This window comes from Thermobia domestica, chromosome 16 (genome assembly GCF_964235325.1).
Source record: "Thermobia domestica chromosome 16, izTheDome1.hap1.1, whole genome shotgun sequence".
Classification (NCBI taxonomy): Eukaryota; Metazoa; Arthropoda; class Insecta; order Zygentoma; family Lepismatidae; genus Thermobia; species Thermobia domestica.
Window position 1 is genome coordinate 103968529 of NC_137469.1, and position 18675 is coordinate 103987203.

The following is an 18675-nucleotide window of genomic DNA, read 5'->3' on the forward strand; positions in this document are numbered from 1 at the left end:
AGAATGAAATATAGACATCACAAATTGTGTCCGAATAAGAAAACACGCAACTTTGAGGTAAAATAATTTCATTTTATTCTAGCGTAAGTGGAGTAAAAAATTAAATTATTAACGTTTTGTATCTAATAGCTAAATAATGCTTTTTACGTCACTAACTCATTTGCAAAAACTTATGATCTGAGTACGCTCATTGTCTCTCTTCTATTTGAAACATTCATTATTTGTGATGTGTTCATAATAAAGTGTTTCTTCTGATACATACGTGTTATTTATGTCTATCTTTATATGAATACAAATGTACCAAGACCATCACAATTATGAGTTATTATTTACTACTTAGTATACTAAAAGGATTTGCAATTTTATTACAACATAATTTTCGCAAAATCAGCTCTTTTTCTTTCGAGGTAAAATTTCATCGAAGTTTGACACCCCCCCCCCAAATAATGAAATTGTACTCTCGCCGCAGAATATTTTCCAGATCTTTCTTGGTGGTTAATAGCTTCAGAAGTTTCAGTTCTTATTCTGTATAGTTCTTTAAACGGAATGTATTCTTGCTGAACGATTAGCGTTGCTAGTTTGTAATTAAGTGGCCTAGGTTCGAAATCTACAATTGGTCATCCGGGCTGGGACTTCTTCTCAGCAATAAAGCCATTATAAGTCTACAAGCCCTGGCCAAAAGTATCACAAAAAATTGAAACATTTCTTTGCATCTATCATTATTTTGCACTCTGTAGCATGGTTCTAGCCAACTATTGACATTTGTATCTGCAATTTGTTAACCGGTTAAAAACACCCACAGTTCTGAAATGAAATAAAATATTTCAGTTTTATGATGCCGTGTAGGCTAATGGAGACAGTGATTATGAGAAATGAAGAAAGTGTGAGGAAACGGGAGACCTCCGAGAAACCCTACGCACACGTGTTTGTCCACCACACAGCTTACTTGGCGCGAGCTCTGAGTTCTGATACCACGTGATACACAGAGTTTAATTTAATGCATGAAATTATGATCATAGGTACTACGTTGGTTAAATTCCTTCGTACTCCTCTTCTCTTCTTAGTTTAACAAATATAATTCTTAACTCAAACTAATTTATAAAGAAATGAATAATTAGCTTATTAACTTCTATATTGCTTACGTACGAAAAGAACGAATAATGCGTTCTAAAATTTACGACAATATCACCTATAAAATGAAGGGAGCTTACTCAAAATTAGAATGAAATAAAGGAATTTCAAGGCATACATTTATCACTCTTTCAAAAGGAAATTTAAAAGGTATTAAGAATACCTGACGGTTCTTGAAATTTATCATTGAGTTACCTATCGCACGCCGGTTTCAAAATAACCAGGATCAGTTTTAGAATTTTGATCGCTCTGATTAAATTTTATTCGATGTTTCACTTGTTAAGTTTGATGTTAAAATAAGATTAGAATTGTAGATGTTATTTGTAAGGGATTATTAAATGAAGCCCTTTTGGCATCTCTAGTAGGAACAGTTGATGACATACAACTGTATTTTGTAGTAGCATTAATGTAGTAACCGTTGAGAAATTTTTCCTGTCTTTGCAAGAATGAGGTTAGAAACATGGCATCCACCATCTCAAATCCGTCTAAGTCGGATCAGCGAGGAGCCATCCAGTTTCTGAAAGCACAGAGATGTTAACCCGCTGAGATGTTCCGTCGAATGACAGACGTATATGGAGATGCATGTGTATCGAAGACGAAATCGTTGTGGATTTGGCACGAATGTTGTTCTTGACTTTTGAAACTTGAACTTCTTGGGGCATGTGATGACGACGGGTGTTTGCACCATATACTGGCAGACTTGGTATGGCACCATGATTCACCTGTTGCAACAATCCACAACAGGAGAGTCATCTTCCTTAGAGGGGTAACGCATTGAATGTTGAGACACACGGGCCATACGCTCTTCTTTTTGTCTCCCTAAATATCCGTGGCACTACGCACACACTTTATGGTAGCACAGGTCCTTAACTTTTGTTTGTGCTGTCCTATAGCTCATATTTAGTTCCGTGGCTATTGCTCGAATACTCATACGTCTATTGTTCCCAACACACTCATCCATCACAGTACGGTTGTGATCTGTGGCAACAAGATGCGCCTGGCCAGCAGGGACGTACGGAGAAGGTGGGTTCTAAGGGGGGGATCCGTACCCCTCACCGAAATCACGACTTTCCTGTAAATTTAGTCTAGTTTTAGGAGTGATTTTATAAATTGTTCTCCACGGCGGAACCAGTTCGTGGTGCACGATGCCCTTCCAATCCCATCAAACGCACAGCATAATTTTCCTGGGCATCGTGTGGGCTTTGTCACAGGTTGTAGAGTTTCTCCTCGCTTCGGCCTCATCTTTTCTGCACATTGTTCCACTTTTCATCACTGTGATCAACTGTTTCAGAAACGGCTCCAGTTCGTTACGTTTCAATAAAACAGATTCGGAACTAGAAATTAGATCGAGTACATATTTTTTAGTCAGATCATGCGGCACCCAAGCGTCGAGTTTCTGTTTGTAACTAGCTGTTTCGGGATGGATCTTTAGGTTATTAGCGATGTTATGACTGCTTATATGTTGGTTTTGCTCGACTTTCGCTGTTTAATTGGTCGCCCACTGCGGCGAGCACATTGTACATGAAAATTTCCAGAACAAAGCGACTGAACCACTTTTAGGTGTTGCTCTTGATAACATATCTTGCCCATAAACAGCACACATTTCTTCATAGGTCTGCGCAGTATTTGCATCTTTATCGACATAAAATTGCAAAATGTAGTGCAATTTTGCGGAAGGTTCACTCATCTTCAAGGTTTGATGCTGAGTTCCATTAGTTCCTTTTTGCACATCTAGTAGCTTTAACTTTCAGCAATCGAATAAGGTTAGGTCTGACCCGCTACGAATAATTTATTCAGAGATTTAGAATACTAACGTTATATATGCGCAAAAGATTTACTAACTTTTGGAATACCTGATATATTTATCATATTGTGAGGAGCAAAAAAGACTGTTTTCTCTTGTTTTGGGCTCCTGAATATGAAACAAGTTTGAAAAATGAAATGAAATCTTTGAATTTTACGTCCCACCGTTATGCCGGTTAGGCTAAAGGAGACGGTGATTATGAGAAATGAATGAAATGATGGAATGAAGAAAGTGGAAGAAACGGGAGAACCCGGAGAAAACCCACGCACACGATTTGTCCACCACAAAGTTCACTTGGCGGGAGCAGGGTTTGAATCCGGAACCCCAAGCACCAGAGGTGAACGCTCTACCACTGAGCTACTGCGGCCCAACATCGGCATAGAATACTGGCTGTTTTCTACTTCATTTTTTTACATCCGTCAACTTTTTACACTCGTCTTTCCCTCCAGGTTGGCCGGGAGAATAATAATATGGGAAGGGAAAAAGAAGACCAAGAAAATTAGAACGAGAACATGGAATGTATCACGGAACGTTATACGGAGGAATATCAAAAAATTCCAACGAAGTGATAAAAAAAAATATAGGAATTTGTCAAACTGAGTGGGGAAAATGAGGAGTTACAAAGCAATCTCTATAGAGGTTAAGGAAAGGCGCTCGTAATGATGTGGGAGTACTTCTAAGTAAGTGTCCAAAATTGAAAAGTCTGGCACTGATACAGACATATACACTGAACACTGAGTGTAAATATTAAGTAGAGGTAAATTATAAGGAAACATAAGAAGCATACAGTGAGAAAATGGTTACATGCATAATTGTAATGGGAATTTTAACCTGGGGAAAGGAAGACAAATAAAGTAGGCAAATATAGTTTAGGCAAACGAAATGAAAAGGGAGCGACTGACCAATTTTTGTGACGAACTCACTCGCAATTGGAAACACTTAAGTTCAACCAACGTAAGAGAAGATGATGAATATCTCATAGATGAATGGATATATGAGAGAGGTTACGTTACGATTTAAGAAAAAATCTGGAAGTCTGAAGATCGTAAAGACTCTCAGGGTCCGACATCATCTTAGGTCATAATCTTGTTTTTGCCGAATTAAGCATTCAATTGAAAAATCTAGCCAGAAGAAAACCATGGAATAAGAAACTGGTTAATCTGAGGGAACAAAATAAGGAATCGATTCATGTGAATTATGAAAAAAATAATAACAGGTACTAATGGATAGTGGAATTTACTAAACTTTTCATTTGAGCTGAAGAAACAGCACTTGGGCACCGGGAAGAGAAAAAGGCCAAAAAATGTGTTACGAAAAAAAAGTTAAAAAATGAAATAATGAGAAGTCTGGAAACGGACAGTATCAAGAAAAAAACAGTACGAATGAACTGTGAAAACATGAAAGAATTCCAAAGAAGAAAAAATGAGGTAACATGTTCACAAATACAGTCAATGAAAATTCATAGGAATCAAAGGGCATTAACAACAGCAGAAAATAAATATGGGAAGGCAGCCGGCAAGCAAAAAGAAACTTTAAGAAGAGAAGTATATATTAAGAATTTTATGACAGCAGGGACAGACCGCGTACGAAAACAAAGTAAACGAGAATAAGAAAGGATTAGCGAAATTTCGAAACAAATTATATATATATAACTATTCTTCAAACTAATGAGACGTATGAAGGTATTTGTAGAATACAATAATACTATTGGCTAAGAAATTAAATCCAGTGAAACGACAGGCATACAATACCCTCGGTTTCATACTGCAAAATTTTTGTTTCACACACAAATTGGTAACGTCTGGCCAAGATCCTGAAAATGGCGCTGTCAAAGTACTAGCAGAAAGTTCGAATAAGCGGTCCATTCTGTGCTCGGCAAGTATGGCGCAATGAATGCTCAGCGGTATTATCGGATACTCACAAGACTGAAATGCACTATTTGTAGAAAGCGGTCTGGCCTTCTAATATATTCCGGTGGAAGCTTGTAAGATTCGGATTCCACATTAAGCTGCAGCTTCACGTCTCATAAAAAGGAACGATAAACTCCAAATCAACCAACTAATCTTCTGACATGGCGTTTTTCTTTTGAACGACAATGTGAGACTACATGCAGCGGTGACAATGCAAAAGCATCTTGCCATCCTCGATTGCGAGGGCCTTGGTCATCCATCGTACAATCCCGACCTCACACCCAGCGTCTCTCATTCCTTTTCGGTTTTGAAGAAAGCTCTAAGCGGAGGGAACTTTGGAACCAACAACAAAGTGACTACAACCGAAGTTCTCCTATACTGTATACAGAATACGCCTTTCTTTTCCAAGAGGAATTTCTAAACCTTGTAACAGCAAGACAAATGTATCAACCTTCTTGATTTTTATGTGGAAAAATAAAGTAAGTCTTGCTTTTTATTTTCGCAGCATATTATTTGTCTTGCATACACACTTTGTGTATAGCTGCTAGGGGAAACTTTATTTTCCGACTTAACCTCGTATTTTGAAGAAAACAGAAGTATTATCAATGTTGGCATTTGTTGCAAAGTCTGAATTGGAAATTTAAGATATCCGAAAATAATACCGGAAAACCTGCTAAGAAGTATCGAGGAAAACCTCGAAGAATATGCGCTATAAATAAATTTTAAGAAGATAATTAAATTGTAAACGGAATGAAGTGGTCTGTATCAACTAGGGAAGCATTCGAGAAAACTGAACAAATGACATAATTTTCCGTATTTAGGTAGATACGAAGTACGAACGAGTCATTAGCAGCAAGAATAGAAACACCGGAAGAAACACATTACGAGAACATTGTGTATTTCGAAGTTTTTTGAGTAAAGTGTTAAGGAAAACAACTCAAAATGTTAAATATGAAGTGTCATACACTACGGAGCAGAGTCATGTTCATTAGCGTTTCTGGAACTTTTTCAAGTTAAGAATTACTTTTATTAGCCAGAATGTTCTGCAGACTACAATACTCTTGTTCTTTCGAAACCAAATTTATCATTTTTTCTGTTTTGAGCATATACCAACACTTTTAAAATATTAATTAAAATTATTTCTGTACGGAAATTAATACAAAAAATACATGTTAGCTGTTTCGTAATAATTGAAAGCTATTAAGAATATCTTATAATACATCTATATGTACTATTAGAATTTGTATAATCTTTAAGTTATTAAATTATATAATCTGTTATATGTATAAACTATACATGTTTGAGATTCTCAGCTATGATGGTTGATACACAATTCATTTCAATTTTATTTTATTTTAATGGAATTATGCAAGTGAGACTTATTGAAATGTTAGTACGTTCATTCATACTTACTCCAAACGGTAACTTTTGAAAGAACGCGAATTTCTGAATTATTTTTTGGCAATAGATAGCTAAAGTGATTGTCTTAGCCGACTTCGTTAACGGAGTCACCTTGACATCTTAATGAGTAATGGTGACTTATGCACGCCCGTCCATTAGTCGACACGATATCTCTCGAACGAAAGCGAATTTATGAATTTTGTTTTTTTAATTAGATAGCTAGAATGAGTATTATCCAATCGAGTTCATTAATCCGTTAACATCTTAAGGGGTAACGGTAACTTACGTCCGTCCGTTACGGCACATAACTCTCGAACGAAAGTGAATTTCTGAATTAGATAGCTAAGAACAATTAACTCGGCCGAGTTCATTAACGGAGTCAACCCGTTAACATCTTAGCGGGTAACGGTAACACGTCCGTTCGTTACTGCACATGATAACTCTAGAACGAAAGTGAATTTCTGATTTTTTTTTTAATTAGATAGCTAGAGCGATTATCTCGGTTCAATTCATTTACGGAATCAATCAGTTAACATCTTAACGAGTAATTGTAAGTTACGTATGTCCGAAGCCCACACGATAACACTACAGCGAAAGTGGATTTTTGAATTCTGTTTTTTGCAAAGGTAGCAGAAATTTTACTCCTCGCCGTTAGATGGCAGCGAACATCCTCCAGTGGTTGACATCTAACGTACGAAATTGGAATTTCTAGTGCGTGATCCTTTTTACTGTCTACATGTCAAGTGGGTCATCATGGCAATACGAGGACTACGGCTTAAGGAATCTTCTCAGATCGAAAAGTTTCAAGTAGGATACATACGATATTTCAAACTACTAGTGACATTGACAATTTTTGTACTTAGAACTTCTATAGTTACTAAAATCTATCGGTAAATTTTTTCACAACCAAATTGAAGCCCCAATAAGTGATTGGAACAGAAACATTTGTGTATTTGTAGCTATTATAATTGTTACAAACTACCGATTACGGTACGGCTTATGTATTTTTCTTTAAATAATATTACCGATAAACTTAACATCCCGGAATTTTCTTCATTATATAAGGAAACATGAGATTTTACTAAAACAAAAGGGTAATAAATAAATATTTTAAAAAAAGCCACTGACGAAGGGGGATGAGGGAAGATTTACGATTGAAAATTCGTATTAATAAATGTCTAGACACATTCCTAAGTTTAAGTTGATTGTAACACGACTTGTACTGCTGAAGATGGAAAAAGTCATTGAAATTTGGACACAACAAGTGTTTTGAAGTTATGAATGGATCTAGCATATTTTGCGCCACTATCCGTTTGTTGAATTCGGACAAAACGACGCAAGTGAAACAAACAAACAAACAAAAGTATTTTTCATGCATGTAAGGTTAATGAATAAAAACTGACCAATAATATACTATATAACCCATCTAAATACAAAAGCAAGAAAAGATCATCTCGAGGTTTTGGAAATACACTTTCAGATGCAGAGAGGATTTTAAGTACTCTTGTTTATTTGCTTTGTAAGATTTTCTCCTTTTTAAAGTGTATGACAACTATTGAACAGATTTCCCTCATAGCTTAAACAGCGGATCAGTTCCTGGATGGAAGTCACTTGATGCGGAGGTTCATGTCTCATATAGCGTCAGTCCTCAAATGGGACGTGAAATGCCGAACTATAAAGAAAAGTTCTAAATTTAACAAAAGTTGTCTGCAATCCAAGTAACAGAACTAATAAATCAACCAAATTTAATTCGAAATGCAATATATTTTGGTAGCAATTAAAAAGAACAAACAAATAAACCAAAAGAAGAAAGTGAAATAAATAACTGACCTGGCGGAAAGTTAACTGGTGGATAACCTGGGGGTGGCTGACTAAAATTTGGTTCAGGAGGCCCATGATTAATTGGCGGAGGCTGCTGAGTGATTGGTGGTGGCTGTATGAGTTGCTGAATGTGGCCCTGACCAGATGGTGGTGGCTCCGCAAAATCCTCTTGAAAAATTAAAAAGAAACAAGAGATGATGAATCATTTAGTGTTATTGTTTATCCGTTCGAAAATTTTAAGAACTGCAAAAAATAAAAAGAAACCTTATATAATGGCGTTTTCAATATATACTGCATAAGGACAAAGAAAATAACGCATTAACGGGACTTCTCACATTATTTATCAGTACTATAAGAATAAACTGGAATCTTTTAGAAACCTTTTTCAAGTTTTTTTTCTCCTCTGTAGTCCGAACAAAGGAATACCAAACAGGGCTTGTGAAAATAAATACTTCTACACGAGGAAACACATTTATCACGAAAGAAAGATAAAATATATGCGAAATAATGGTGACATTATTCAGAAAATTCGTGGGCGAAGTGACTGTGATAGGGAGAGTATTTTTAGTGCGAAGAATGCTATTTGGATCCCACAAGCATAATTTCTGTGATCTCCTTCAGGTTCTCTCGTTTCTTTCCACTCGCTTCATTCCACCAATTCTTTCCTTATGGTTTCCTGGCACTTACCACCTTTCAGCCTTCAAGATATAACCTTGGAATGTGAAAGAAATATTTTCGTTTCACTTTGTTCAGCTAACTCCTCACTCGACTAAAAACTATTTACAGAATTAGATAATAATCTATTAACCTACTATATGAATAAATGTATATTCTTAAACCTGAACATCATTAACAAGCGAAAAGTTAAATTAGTTGTGTTAACAGTTATCTCACTAAATCAGCGATTCTCAAAATGTACTTCCTTGAGTTCCCCGAAGTCCGTGATAGGGTTCCGTGAAGAAATCATAATGATACAATTGATAATAAATTAAATTTAATAATAATAATAATAATAATAATAATAATAATAATAATAATAATAATAATAATACAAAAAATTCTGGACTTCTTCAATTTGATTATGAAATTACAAAGAATCTGCCAATTATATCAAAATCTACGGACATGAAAAGAGTATAAATTAAAACAATTCATATTAACTTCTCTATTTTGCATTCCACCCATTATGATCTTTGAAAAACAAAAAAGAAATATTAAACAACGCTACGAAAATGACAGAGCACAAGACGGTTGCCATTTTCAACCACAAGTATGAACTTCTGAATCAACAGAAACATTTTCAAACTTGCTTTTAGGTTTTCGGTTCAAAAGGAAAAAATAAATGCAGTATATCATCCTTTATTTAAAAACATGACCTAAACAGGGAAGAAAGGTGTTCAGATACATGTCGCCTATCGACCATAACTTCTTGTTATCTATTACTTCAAGGGGAATACCTCTCCATGTTTGTTTGTGTGTTTATTACCTTACCAAGAACTGAGGGGCGGATACAGAAATTGAGAAAACCTTCTTTCGAGAAAGGAGTGTTTGGGAATGTCCAAAAGTGCAATAAAATATTTGTTAAAGAAAATGGCTCTGAGCCCGTGCCATTGCGCATTCTTTTTCGCGTCTGAATACTGGTTCTCTCAGCCAAAAATGCAACAAGAAACGAATCAAAACTTTCCACACAGCGGAGTAAAAAAAGAAAAGCATGGCTGGGGACGCTCCTGTATCATTTTTCCTGATTGAATCCCTCAGTTCACACATTTTAGTTGCTTCTTATTTTTTGGGCTGAACGTTCACCAGAGTAATAAAATCCCTGTTGTTCGTGTTCGCAGTTGTGAGTGGATGGTGAAGGGTCGGTCTCTCAACTGGAAAAAAAGTTTTTAATGTCCTTCATACTCACATTTTCATTTTTTCAATTTTACTAAAATGTATTAGTTCTTTTCCTCCATCATAAAAGGCGACAAGGAAACGTCATGTGGGTATAAAAAAAAATCAATAATAAAAAAAAACGTCGATTCAGTCTTAGCGGGATTTCACTCTGTGTATCCTAGGTTAGTTTCCTATTTTCACTTGGTAGTTGAGGGTTTGTGATAAGTAGAAAAAAAATCCTAGTTTTATTACTACTGTTATTTTAGAAATATTTATCAAAATTTACTTCATTACTGGTTATGTGAACATATTGTACCTACACAACGAAACAATGAGAGCAAAATATGCTAAGGGTCCGTACGGTTGATTGTATGTAAAAAGTCCACATGACTAAAAAAGTTTAAGAACTGCTGTTCTAAATTATACACAAACTAGCAAATTCAATCGCGTGTTACCACGGAGAATAGTTTGCATCCTCTACTGTAAACCTGTAAGTCCTTCAAATTGAACCCGTGCAACTAAAGGACATATTCATATTCTCTGAAGAGTAAAGATTCAATATGCTTGATTGATTTCATGCCTTTATGTCCAAAGATTCAAAATAACGCATAATAATATTAGCCTCCTCCCTCACTACCTTCGACGCGGAAGTACTACAAATTTGGTTTGGTAACTTCCAACTTTACGATCTGTCACAATGTTAAAAACCATGGCGCAAGAATTACTGCCCGATGATACAGTTTACAAACGCAGTTACAATCCTCCCCTACATTATCTATATTTAATTGGCAGAAATGAATAATATATTCGCATTTTGTGTATAAAAAACACCTATATACTGAATTCTACTCATGTACGTCCAGCGAGAAAAAGGAACACCCACTCACTTTTCTCTCTGCGCTAGTCACAGTAAATTGGACAACTGAATAATAATTTTGTATTCCTTGAACCCCACATACCAAATTCCGTACCTTTATGTCCATGACAGAAACTTATCTTTCATTCCTTAGGAGTTCATACCTTTAAAAATGTATTTAATTTAATGGTACAATTAACCTCATTCTCTCATATTAACCGTTTTGTTTGGTCATAGTGAAATAATTTAAATCAATTATTTCGCCGTGATTAAATAAAAAGGCACAGTCAGATTCAAAACATTACACCTTTCAGTTTATGTTTCATGCTTATGCCCTGTAAACTAAGGGAGACGTATGATTAATAAAAGTGAATGCTTATGAACGAACTGAAGGAATGAAAATAAGGAAGGAAATGTGAAGACCGCGAGAAAAACTCACGATATTGTCTACCACAAGCTCACATGGTCTGGGATCGAACCAAGGACCCCTCACACCAGACTTGAGCGCTGTATCATTGAGCCACCGTGCCCCATCACAATAAGGTTAGATTTACTATTAATTTAATAATAATATACTCAACATTTTTCTTACTACATTATAATATTCTGCAGTAGGCGATGATTAGTCATCAGTACACAAATGAACTTTAAAGACAAAGTAGCGTTTGTATTAGCTATTAACGAATGATTAACTCTTGAAATGGTTGGGACGTAGAGAGCTGTCCAATTTGAATAGGGCATAATCAGGTGCCCTGTCCGAAATCCAAGTACGTATAAGAAATACTTATAACTTTCATTATATCTTTAAGTCAGTGTATATTGTCTTAATAATACGTAAATATCGGAAACTGAAGATATACACGAAACTGCAATTATGGAGACGGAGAAAGCTGTGGAAAAAGAAAATTTGTCTTACGCACTTGGTACTAGCACAAAGAGCTACTTGCAAACCTATGGGTTCACTTTTTTTGTACTAACTTCAAACCACCGTTTCAACGTCGTAATAACGTATGATCGTTACTGGTATCGTGCCCGATAGCAGAACTTCGTCTTTCTGCGATGAGCTTTTGTAAGTAAAGTTTTCTGCAGGGATTCCAAAATAATAATAATAATAATAATAATAATAATAATAATAATAATAATAATAATAATAATAATAATAATAATAAAGATGATACTATCATGTTTTTACTACAGCGTTACATGAAGCATAGTAAACAGTTTTCAGCGGTATCCGTAGTTCGAGTTACAACCTGTGAAGTCACATTTTTTTGAAAGTTTTGCTTAAAGAAGCAGATTTAAAACATTTACGATACGATACACCATATTTTGTAATGAGAGCAGCTTTAAGGAATTTTCTTGTTTTTTAATATCCTGATGAGGGTTCATTTAAGATAATGTATGTAAGCTGGTCTGTTGTTCTAATATCATCACTAAGTCTATCCTTTCCTGCTGGCCTTTTCTCCATCATATTAGTAACCACTGAACCCCAGCTTCCACATATGGCCTTAGACAATGGTATACTCAAACAAAACATCATTAGCTTTACTGCAACAAAGTACTTCTGCAACTGTAAAGAGAGTGTAATTCAAAAACCTTTCCTTCATTTCTTGAGCTGGTTACCAAATCCTTCATAGATTTAATGAAAAGCTTGTATTCAAAAAATAATCTGATCTATATCTATCAAAAACTGAAATGAGAATATACTCACAAACTCAAAGTAGTTTGAAGAAGACGGAAAGTCCTCTGCTTGCTCAACAGAAACATTACTTCTTGAAAAAGTTAAAATATCCAAATTGAACAAGAATTGTGACCGAAATACTATGTATTTCAAGAAGCTTGCGTCAGCATCAGACTCATGTGTATAAACTTCGAATTGTTCCAGAAAAGAATTTGAAAACTGTGGATATTCTTTGAACACATGTGTTATTAAAGCAATATCAGTCTCTTCTTCCTCTAGTTTACTTAAAAAAAGCAGATCTCAGAATTTTTCAACTGAAGCGTTGGTCCATTAGTGAACATTTCTGTTGGCTATTTTCTTTTTCCTCTGGCAATTTTTCTGCATAGGTGCGGCAAATTTTCTGCGATCACATCGCAGATCGCGGCATGTTCTGCTATGGGGGTATCGTGATCCAATACAGTCAGTTTTACTCCTTAAAGCCAGTGGTTCCAAACAGTGTCATACAGTCTAATAAGGTGTGTCGAGAAATCTTAGTATTTAAAAGTATGAAACAGTTAATAACTAGTTAAAATCAATTTTGAGACAGTGTGTACCAGTGAACGCCTTCAGCGGTAGCAGTCGGTACTATATAGTCACTACGTAATAGAAACTTGTAGTTTTACGCTATTATATTATTATTATTAATTAATTAATTACTACTACTACTACTACTACTACTACTAATAATAATAATAATAAACAAATGTGTCGCGATGTCACGGGCCTTCGCTAGTCGTTTTCAGTCAAGAAAGATTGGGAACCACTGCCTTAAGCAACACCAACGTTATGAAGAATAGGATCTACTGTTAATATAGGCTCCAAAGCAGACTAGGCTTGCATGCAATGCAGTTTGCAGGTGTATAAACCATTATGTACAAACAACTCTCACAATATAGACTGTTTCTCAGAATTTATGTAACTCCCGCCACGCAAGTATTTTCCATACAAGAAATGAGGACGACACCCACTTTTTTATTTTTTAGCATAGGATATTCGTTACGAGTACATGTGAAGTTTGGAGCTGTCTAGCATTCTCCATTCACTTGTCTGATTATCTACTGTCAAACCAAACGTTTTTCTCAACACTATTTAACAATTCCTCAGACTGTTCTCTGCTCCGCAAATTAACAACTAACCTTCACTATCGCACAATACACGGGACAGAACGTTTTAACTTTTCATTCTTCGATTTTAAGAAAGGCAATTATATGTATTTACAGTTTTTTTCCCCCTCATTTCGTGATTAACTAAACTCTTCTAATGATATTCAAGTTGTACGATCTTCTCAAGAACATTTTGAAAGAAACTGAAAAGATGATTCATTTATCGTACTCCGAAAATTGGCGGATAGTTTTCTAAGAAAAAGGGCAAATCGAAATGATATATCCTACTACAGTGACAATACTTGCTCTGTACGGTAAAATCGGAACCACCTAATATGGTCACTGGCGAGAATCGAACCCTGGGCTATATGCACCGAAGTCGAGAAGGGTAGATGCTATCTGTTGCAGCAACTGTAAATAAGTTACCAATATTTTCTACTAGTACTATACAGAGACTATATACAATAAATAGTTAATTAATATACCAATTACTGACTGACTGACTGACTGTACGAACTCAGTCAAGATTCTGTTCGCTTCGTCATGATCAAAAATTCAGGCTGCTTTTCTGGTATAGTGTTTCCTTGCGCAGAATCTATCTTTTCTTTTTTTTCACGAATTGATTACGCCTTTCGCTGAGGTATTGTCCTCATGAAGGACAGAAGAAATAAATAAATAAAAATAGGAAAATCTGCAAGACCTGCACCCCAGATAGAAAACGGGCCTCCTGATTAGAAAGCGGGTACACTATTGCTGTAACTACACCGTGTAACATGGTTATATTACAATTTAAAGTTATCTGTCTTCAGGTTCTTCCCTTCTCTTACATATGTAAGGAAAAGTCTCGGATGAATTCACATAAAGAGCGTATGTACTGCTACGTGATAAATGATACGGCGGAGATCATTCAAGTGATCAAAATCTATGAATTTATGGTAATATGAAATCAATCCTATGAATTACTAAAGTTTAATTTTATATTCGACGTATCTTTCTACAATAAAATACACAAATCAAAGGATGCCTCTAACTCAAAAGAAGAATGAAAAGAAACCCAAGAAATAAATTCTGCTAATTCGACACAAAAGATATAAAATAACACAAAGAAATTTCCACTTAACCTAAAAAATAAAATAAATAAATAAAGCTGATAAAGAAAAACGTCAAATAATAATAATGATATTATCTTTTGTAGCAACTCGACGAGTAGTTAAAAAATTAAGTAAAAAACATTAGAAGAATGAATTTATATATAAAGTAAGTTCTCCATATGGGTTGATAAATAAATGGCATACCTGCAACTGATACGGGTACGGTCGGCGCTACAGCGGATACAGCGGAAACTGCCACTGCTGCAGCTGTCTGTTCTATTTGCTGTTTCTGCTGCTCCAATTGCTAACAAAACAAAATTAACTACATTAAGCTTTTTATAAAAGCAACTTATTCAATACATATAACTGATTTCCCATTAAAAAAAAAAAGTCAAAAACCAATCGAAGAATAACGTCCTATTTGAAATAACGAAATACACATCTAGCAAGTTAAGAAATAGTCTAAATTATAGATAGATATTTACTCTAAGCAAAGTTTAACGTTTCTTGTTTCCCCTACGGATGACATTCCAGTTCTTCATCCAATCTATAAGAATGTACCAGAGCAATAACAACTGAACAAACTATCAATTATTTTTTGAGGTCTTGTTTATCATCATTATTTTGAAAGCTTTCTATGGAATGTTTTGCTAGAATCCTGCGACTCAGAGCACAGCTGTGAAACCTAAGTTGGTCATCCTTGGTTCCAAAGAACGCGTCCAGCTTATGCAAATGGCTACTGCCAGAGTAATAACAAAACGTAACTCTTATCTACACGGTTCCGAACATATGATCATATTATAGGGGAGCCAATTACGTTTTTGATACACTTGTGTGTTCCAGTTATAAGCGAAATATATTCATGTTAGTTAATTCTGGTTCAGTATAATGTGTCCAAATTATACAAGTAGCTTACAGATTAAATAACACAAGGCTATATTATGGTTCCATAAAATGTAATGACATGTCTTTATTTTAAATGAAAAATCAAGATACCAAATTTCATATCTCTAACCTTAAAGGATTTTGATTATGTTAAAAATTACAAAAGCAAAATACCTGAATTTGTTGAGAAGCATGCTGCACAAACGCCTGATGCTGAGCTTGGTAACCTTCGTAAGTCTGCTGAATATTCGCAGTTATTGGTGTGATGACTGATGCGAATTCTGTTATAAGACTGGCTTGATATTCAGACCATGACTGAGCTGGATTCTTCAATTTCTCTATCACGCCAGGTGCAAAGTAATTGTTCTTCGATTCCCACAGGTTTAGTAACTGCAAACAAGAATGAATCTGCTGAGTTTCAAGACAGTGATGTACTGTCCACTAGCTTTAATAATTGTATTTATACTGGTGTCGGAACAATTAATAACACAGGCAATAAAGTAACTTCATAGTTGTTTCACAAAACCACCCTAATCCACCGAATTCAAAGGAATAAGAACACATGGATCTTCTGGGTCTACTGTTTTATACTGTTTCTTACGCCATTCACAGATAAAAAATAATCCTACAAGTGTACCATCAATTAAAAAGTAGTACATAGACAATGGTAACGCGGATTAAAAAAAATGTAACGACTAACATAAGCAAAACCATTAAAAATATATTTATTTTTAATACAACTGAAATATACGAATAAGAATAGAGAGATTCTGAACTAAAGATTCATGGATGATGTGAATGTTCTCGGACTAACCGGTTCGAACTCTTTCCCCCTTTGTTTCATATTCATATTGCCACGTTTTACAAGTATATAGAGATTTTTTTTTTTAAAATATTGTGGTTACAATTCATGACTCCAACATTAAGTTTATTTTACTGATATGATATCTAGAATAAATATCTACACACAAGCTCTGTGTTCACCGACCTAATATGTTCTCGACACCAAGATAAGAAAATTCGATTTTTATATGCGTTATACTTTAGTTTACGATGTGAATAATAATTTTCCCTAAGAAAGAAAGAAAAATTAATCTTAATGATCTGTCATGGTCTACAAATGAGTCTTTAAACAACTAAATTTTAAGCAAACTATTTATTTTTACAAACAATTTAATAATTTAAAAATAAAACTAACATATGTACAGGTTAATAATTTGTAATTAATTTTTGTATAACCAACCTCTCGACTACAAGAGCAAAGATTTGTTGGAACTCATACTTCACAAACTACACCTACCATTTACTCAACTTGAATATTAAAATTGATTTTAGTAAATAGTTTCATTAATCTTTTGATTTCCTTTTCCACTCTTTTAGAGTTGCAAAATAAGAGGTTAGACCATTGCACGTCTAGTACAGGGTGTCCAATATACAATGCAACCCGGAGTTTGGGATAGTAGAACTTTTCAACCTGAAGCGCTAATAAATAATGGTGATATCAAAATGAAGCTTTGTTCATGCATATATTTTTAAACTACAAAGCAACGACTGAAGTACACTTCGAACCATACAGTGTTGCCAGATGTAACCGAAGGTGTAAATCTTTTTGCCAAACGTGTAAATTGACTCATAACTCATACGTATATAACGATATCCTGTCGTTAATTTTCAGTTTGTTTAGTTGGAGTAGCTTGGAAACTATGGAGCAGAAAAAAGAATTTTTCATTTCCACCCATAACTAATCGGATGAGGCCTCTGTAAGGGGGAACTAAGGAAATCGTAGTTTTCATAAATTAATACACTGAATTGGCAACCCTGCTGATGTTTCAGTGCATCAAAAGGTGTGTTAGGGATCTGTCTACATTATGCAATTCCTGAAAACAATGGGAAAAAAAACTTTGAATTATCATAATTAAACGTTTACTTACATGTACCCGGCAACACTGCTATTATCATGAAATGAGTTATCAGCTCGACGGCGATGCTGGAAGTGCCCCTGTTTTGATTTAAACACTGGTTCACACGTTTCACCATGTTAGAAGCAACTTTACGAAGAGTAGAAGTGTTAATGTTCTCAATGGCACTGCGAATGTTCGTTACCAGGTCTTGTATAGTTCGAGAATTGTTCTTGTATACCTCTTGCTTTAAGCAGTCCCATAGAAATGAACAGCAGTGTTGCCGGGTGCATGTAAGTAAACGTTTTATCATGATAATTTCAAAGTTTTTTTTTCGTTGTTTTCAGGAATTGCATAATGTAAACAGATCCTTAACACACCTTTTAATGCACTGAAACATCAGCGATGTTGCCAATTCAGAGTTAATTTATGAAAACTACGATTTCCTTAGTTTCCCTTACAAAGGACTCATCCGATTAGTTATTGGTGTAAATGAAAAATTATTTTTTCTGCTCCATAGTTTACAAGCTGCTCCAACTAAACAAACTGAAAATTAACGACAGAACATCCGTAAGTATGAGTCAATTTACATGTTTGCAAAAAAAAACTGATTTACACCTTCGGTTACATCTGGCAACACTGTGTGGTTCCTAGTGTACTTCAATCGTTACTTCTTAGTTTAAAAATATGTGTATGAACAAAGCTTCATTTTGATATCACCATTATTTGTGTAGCGCTTCAGGTTCAAAAGTTCTACTATCCCAAACTCCGGGTTGCATTGTATATTGGACACCCTGTATTAAAATCACAGATGGCAAACTAGGGTTATTAGTGAATTATAAGTGAAAACTGTGTATCTCGTGTAAAGTGTCTTGATACCGCTAATGCTTATGTTGAATTCTAATGAGGATAAAAAAAACTGTAATAAAGGTCTTTTGTTCCATGGCCTAACATATGCGCAATTTATATACGTGTCCGCTCACGATGCAATTTAAACTAGATGTTGACTTTTCAGACACCCTGTATATACTGAACATATTCATGCTTTGATAAACAATTAAGTACTATCAGTTTTCAATTATCTCTAGTGTCTAGTATAAGATCTTTTTATATATTGTGGCCACAGACAACTGTAGTAAATGGAATAAACAGTGATGAAAGAATTAATGGAATGAAATTA

At 34.9% G+C, this 18675-nt stretch overlaps 1 protein-coding gene across 11 annotated transcripts in view; it reads right to left on the reverse strand.

The window, feature by feature from the left end:
• scaf6 (SR-related CTD associated factor 6) overlaps positions 1–18675 on the reverse strand; it is a 134118-nt gene that overhangs the window by 61566 nt on the left and 53877 nt on the right. For 7 of the 11 annotated variants that reach the window (XM_081742870.1, XM_081742872.1, XM_081742874.1 and 4 more), the window contains exons 7-9: positions 15772–16005; positions 14917–15016; positions 8077–8235 (exon numbers count right to left, since the gene is read on the reverse strand). In XM_081742870.1, coding sequence (XP_081598996.1) covers positions 8077–8235; positions 14917–15016; positions 15772–16005 — 493 coding nt within the window. The remainder of the gene's footprint in view (positions 1–8076; positions 8236–14916; positions 15017–15771; positions 16006–18675) is intronic. The other 4 variants (XM_081742869.1, XM_081742876.1, XM_081742877.1 and 1 more) reach the window with 2 other exon arrangements.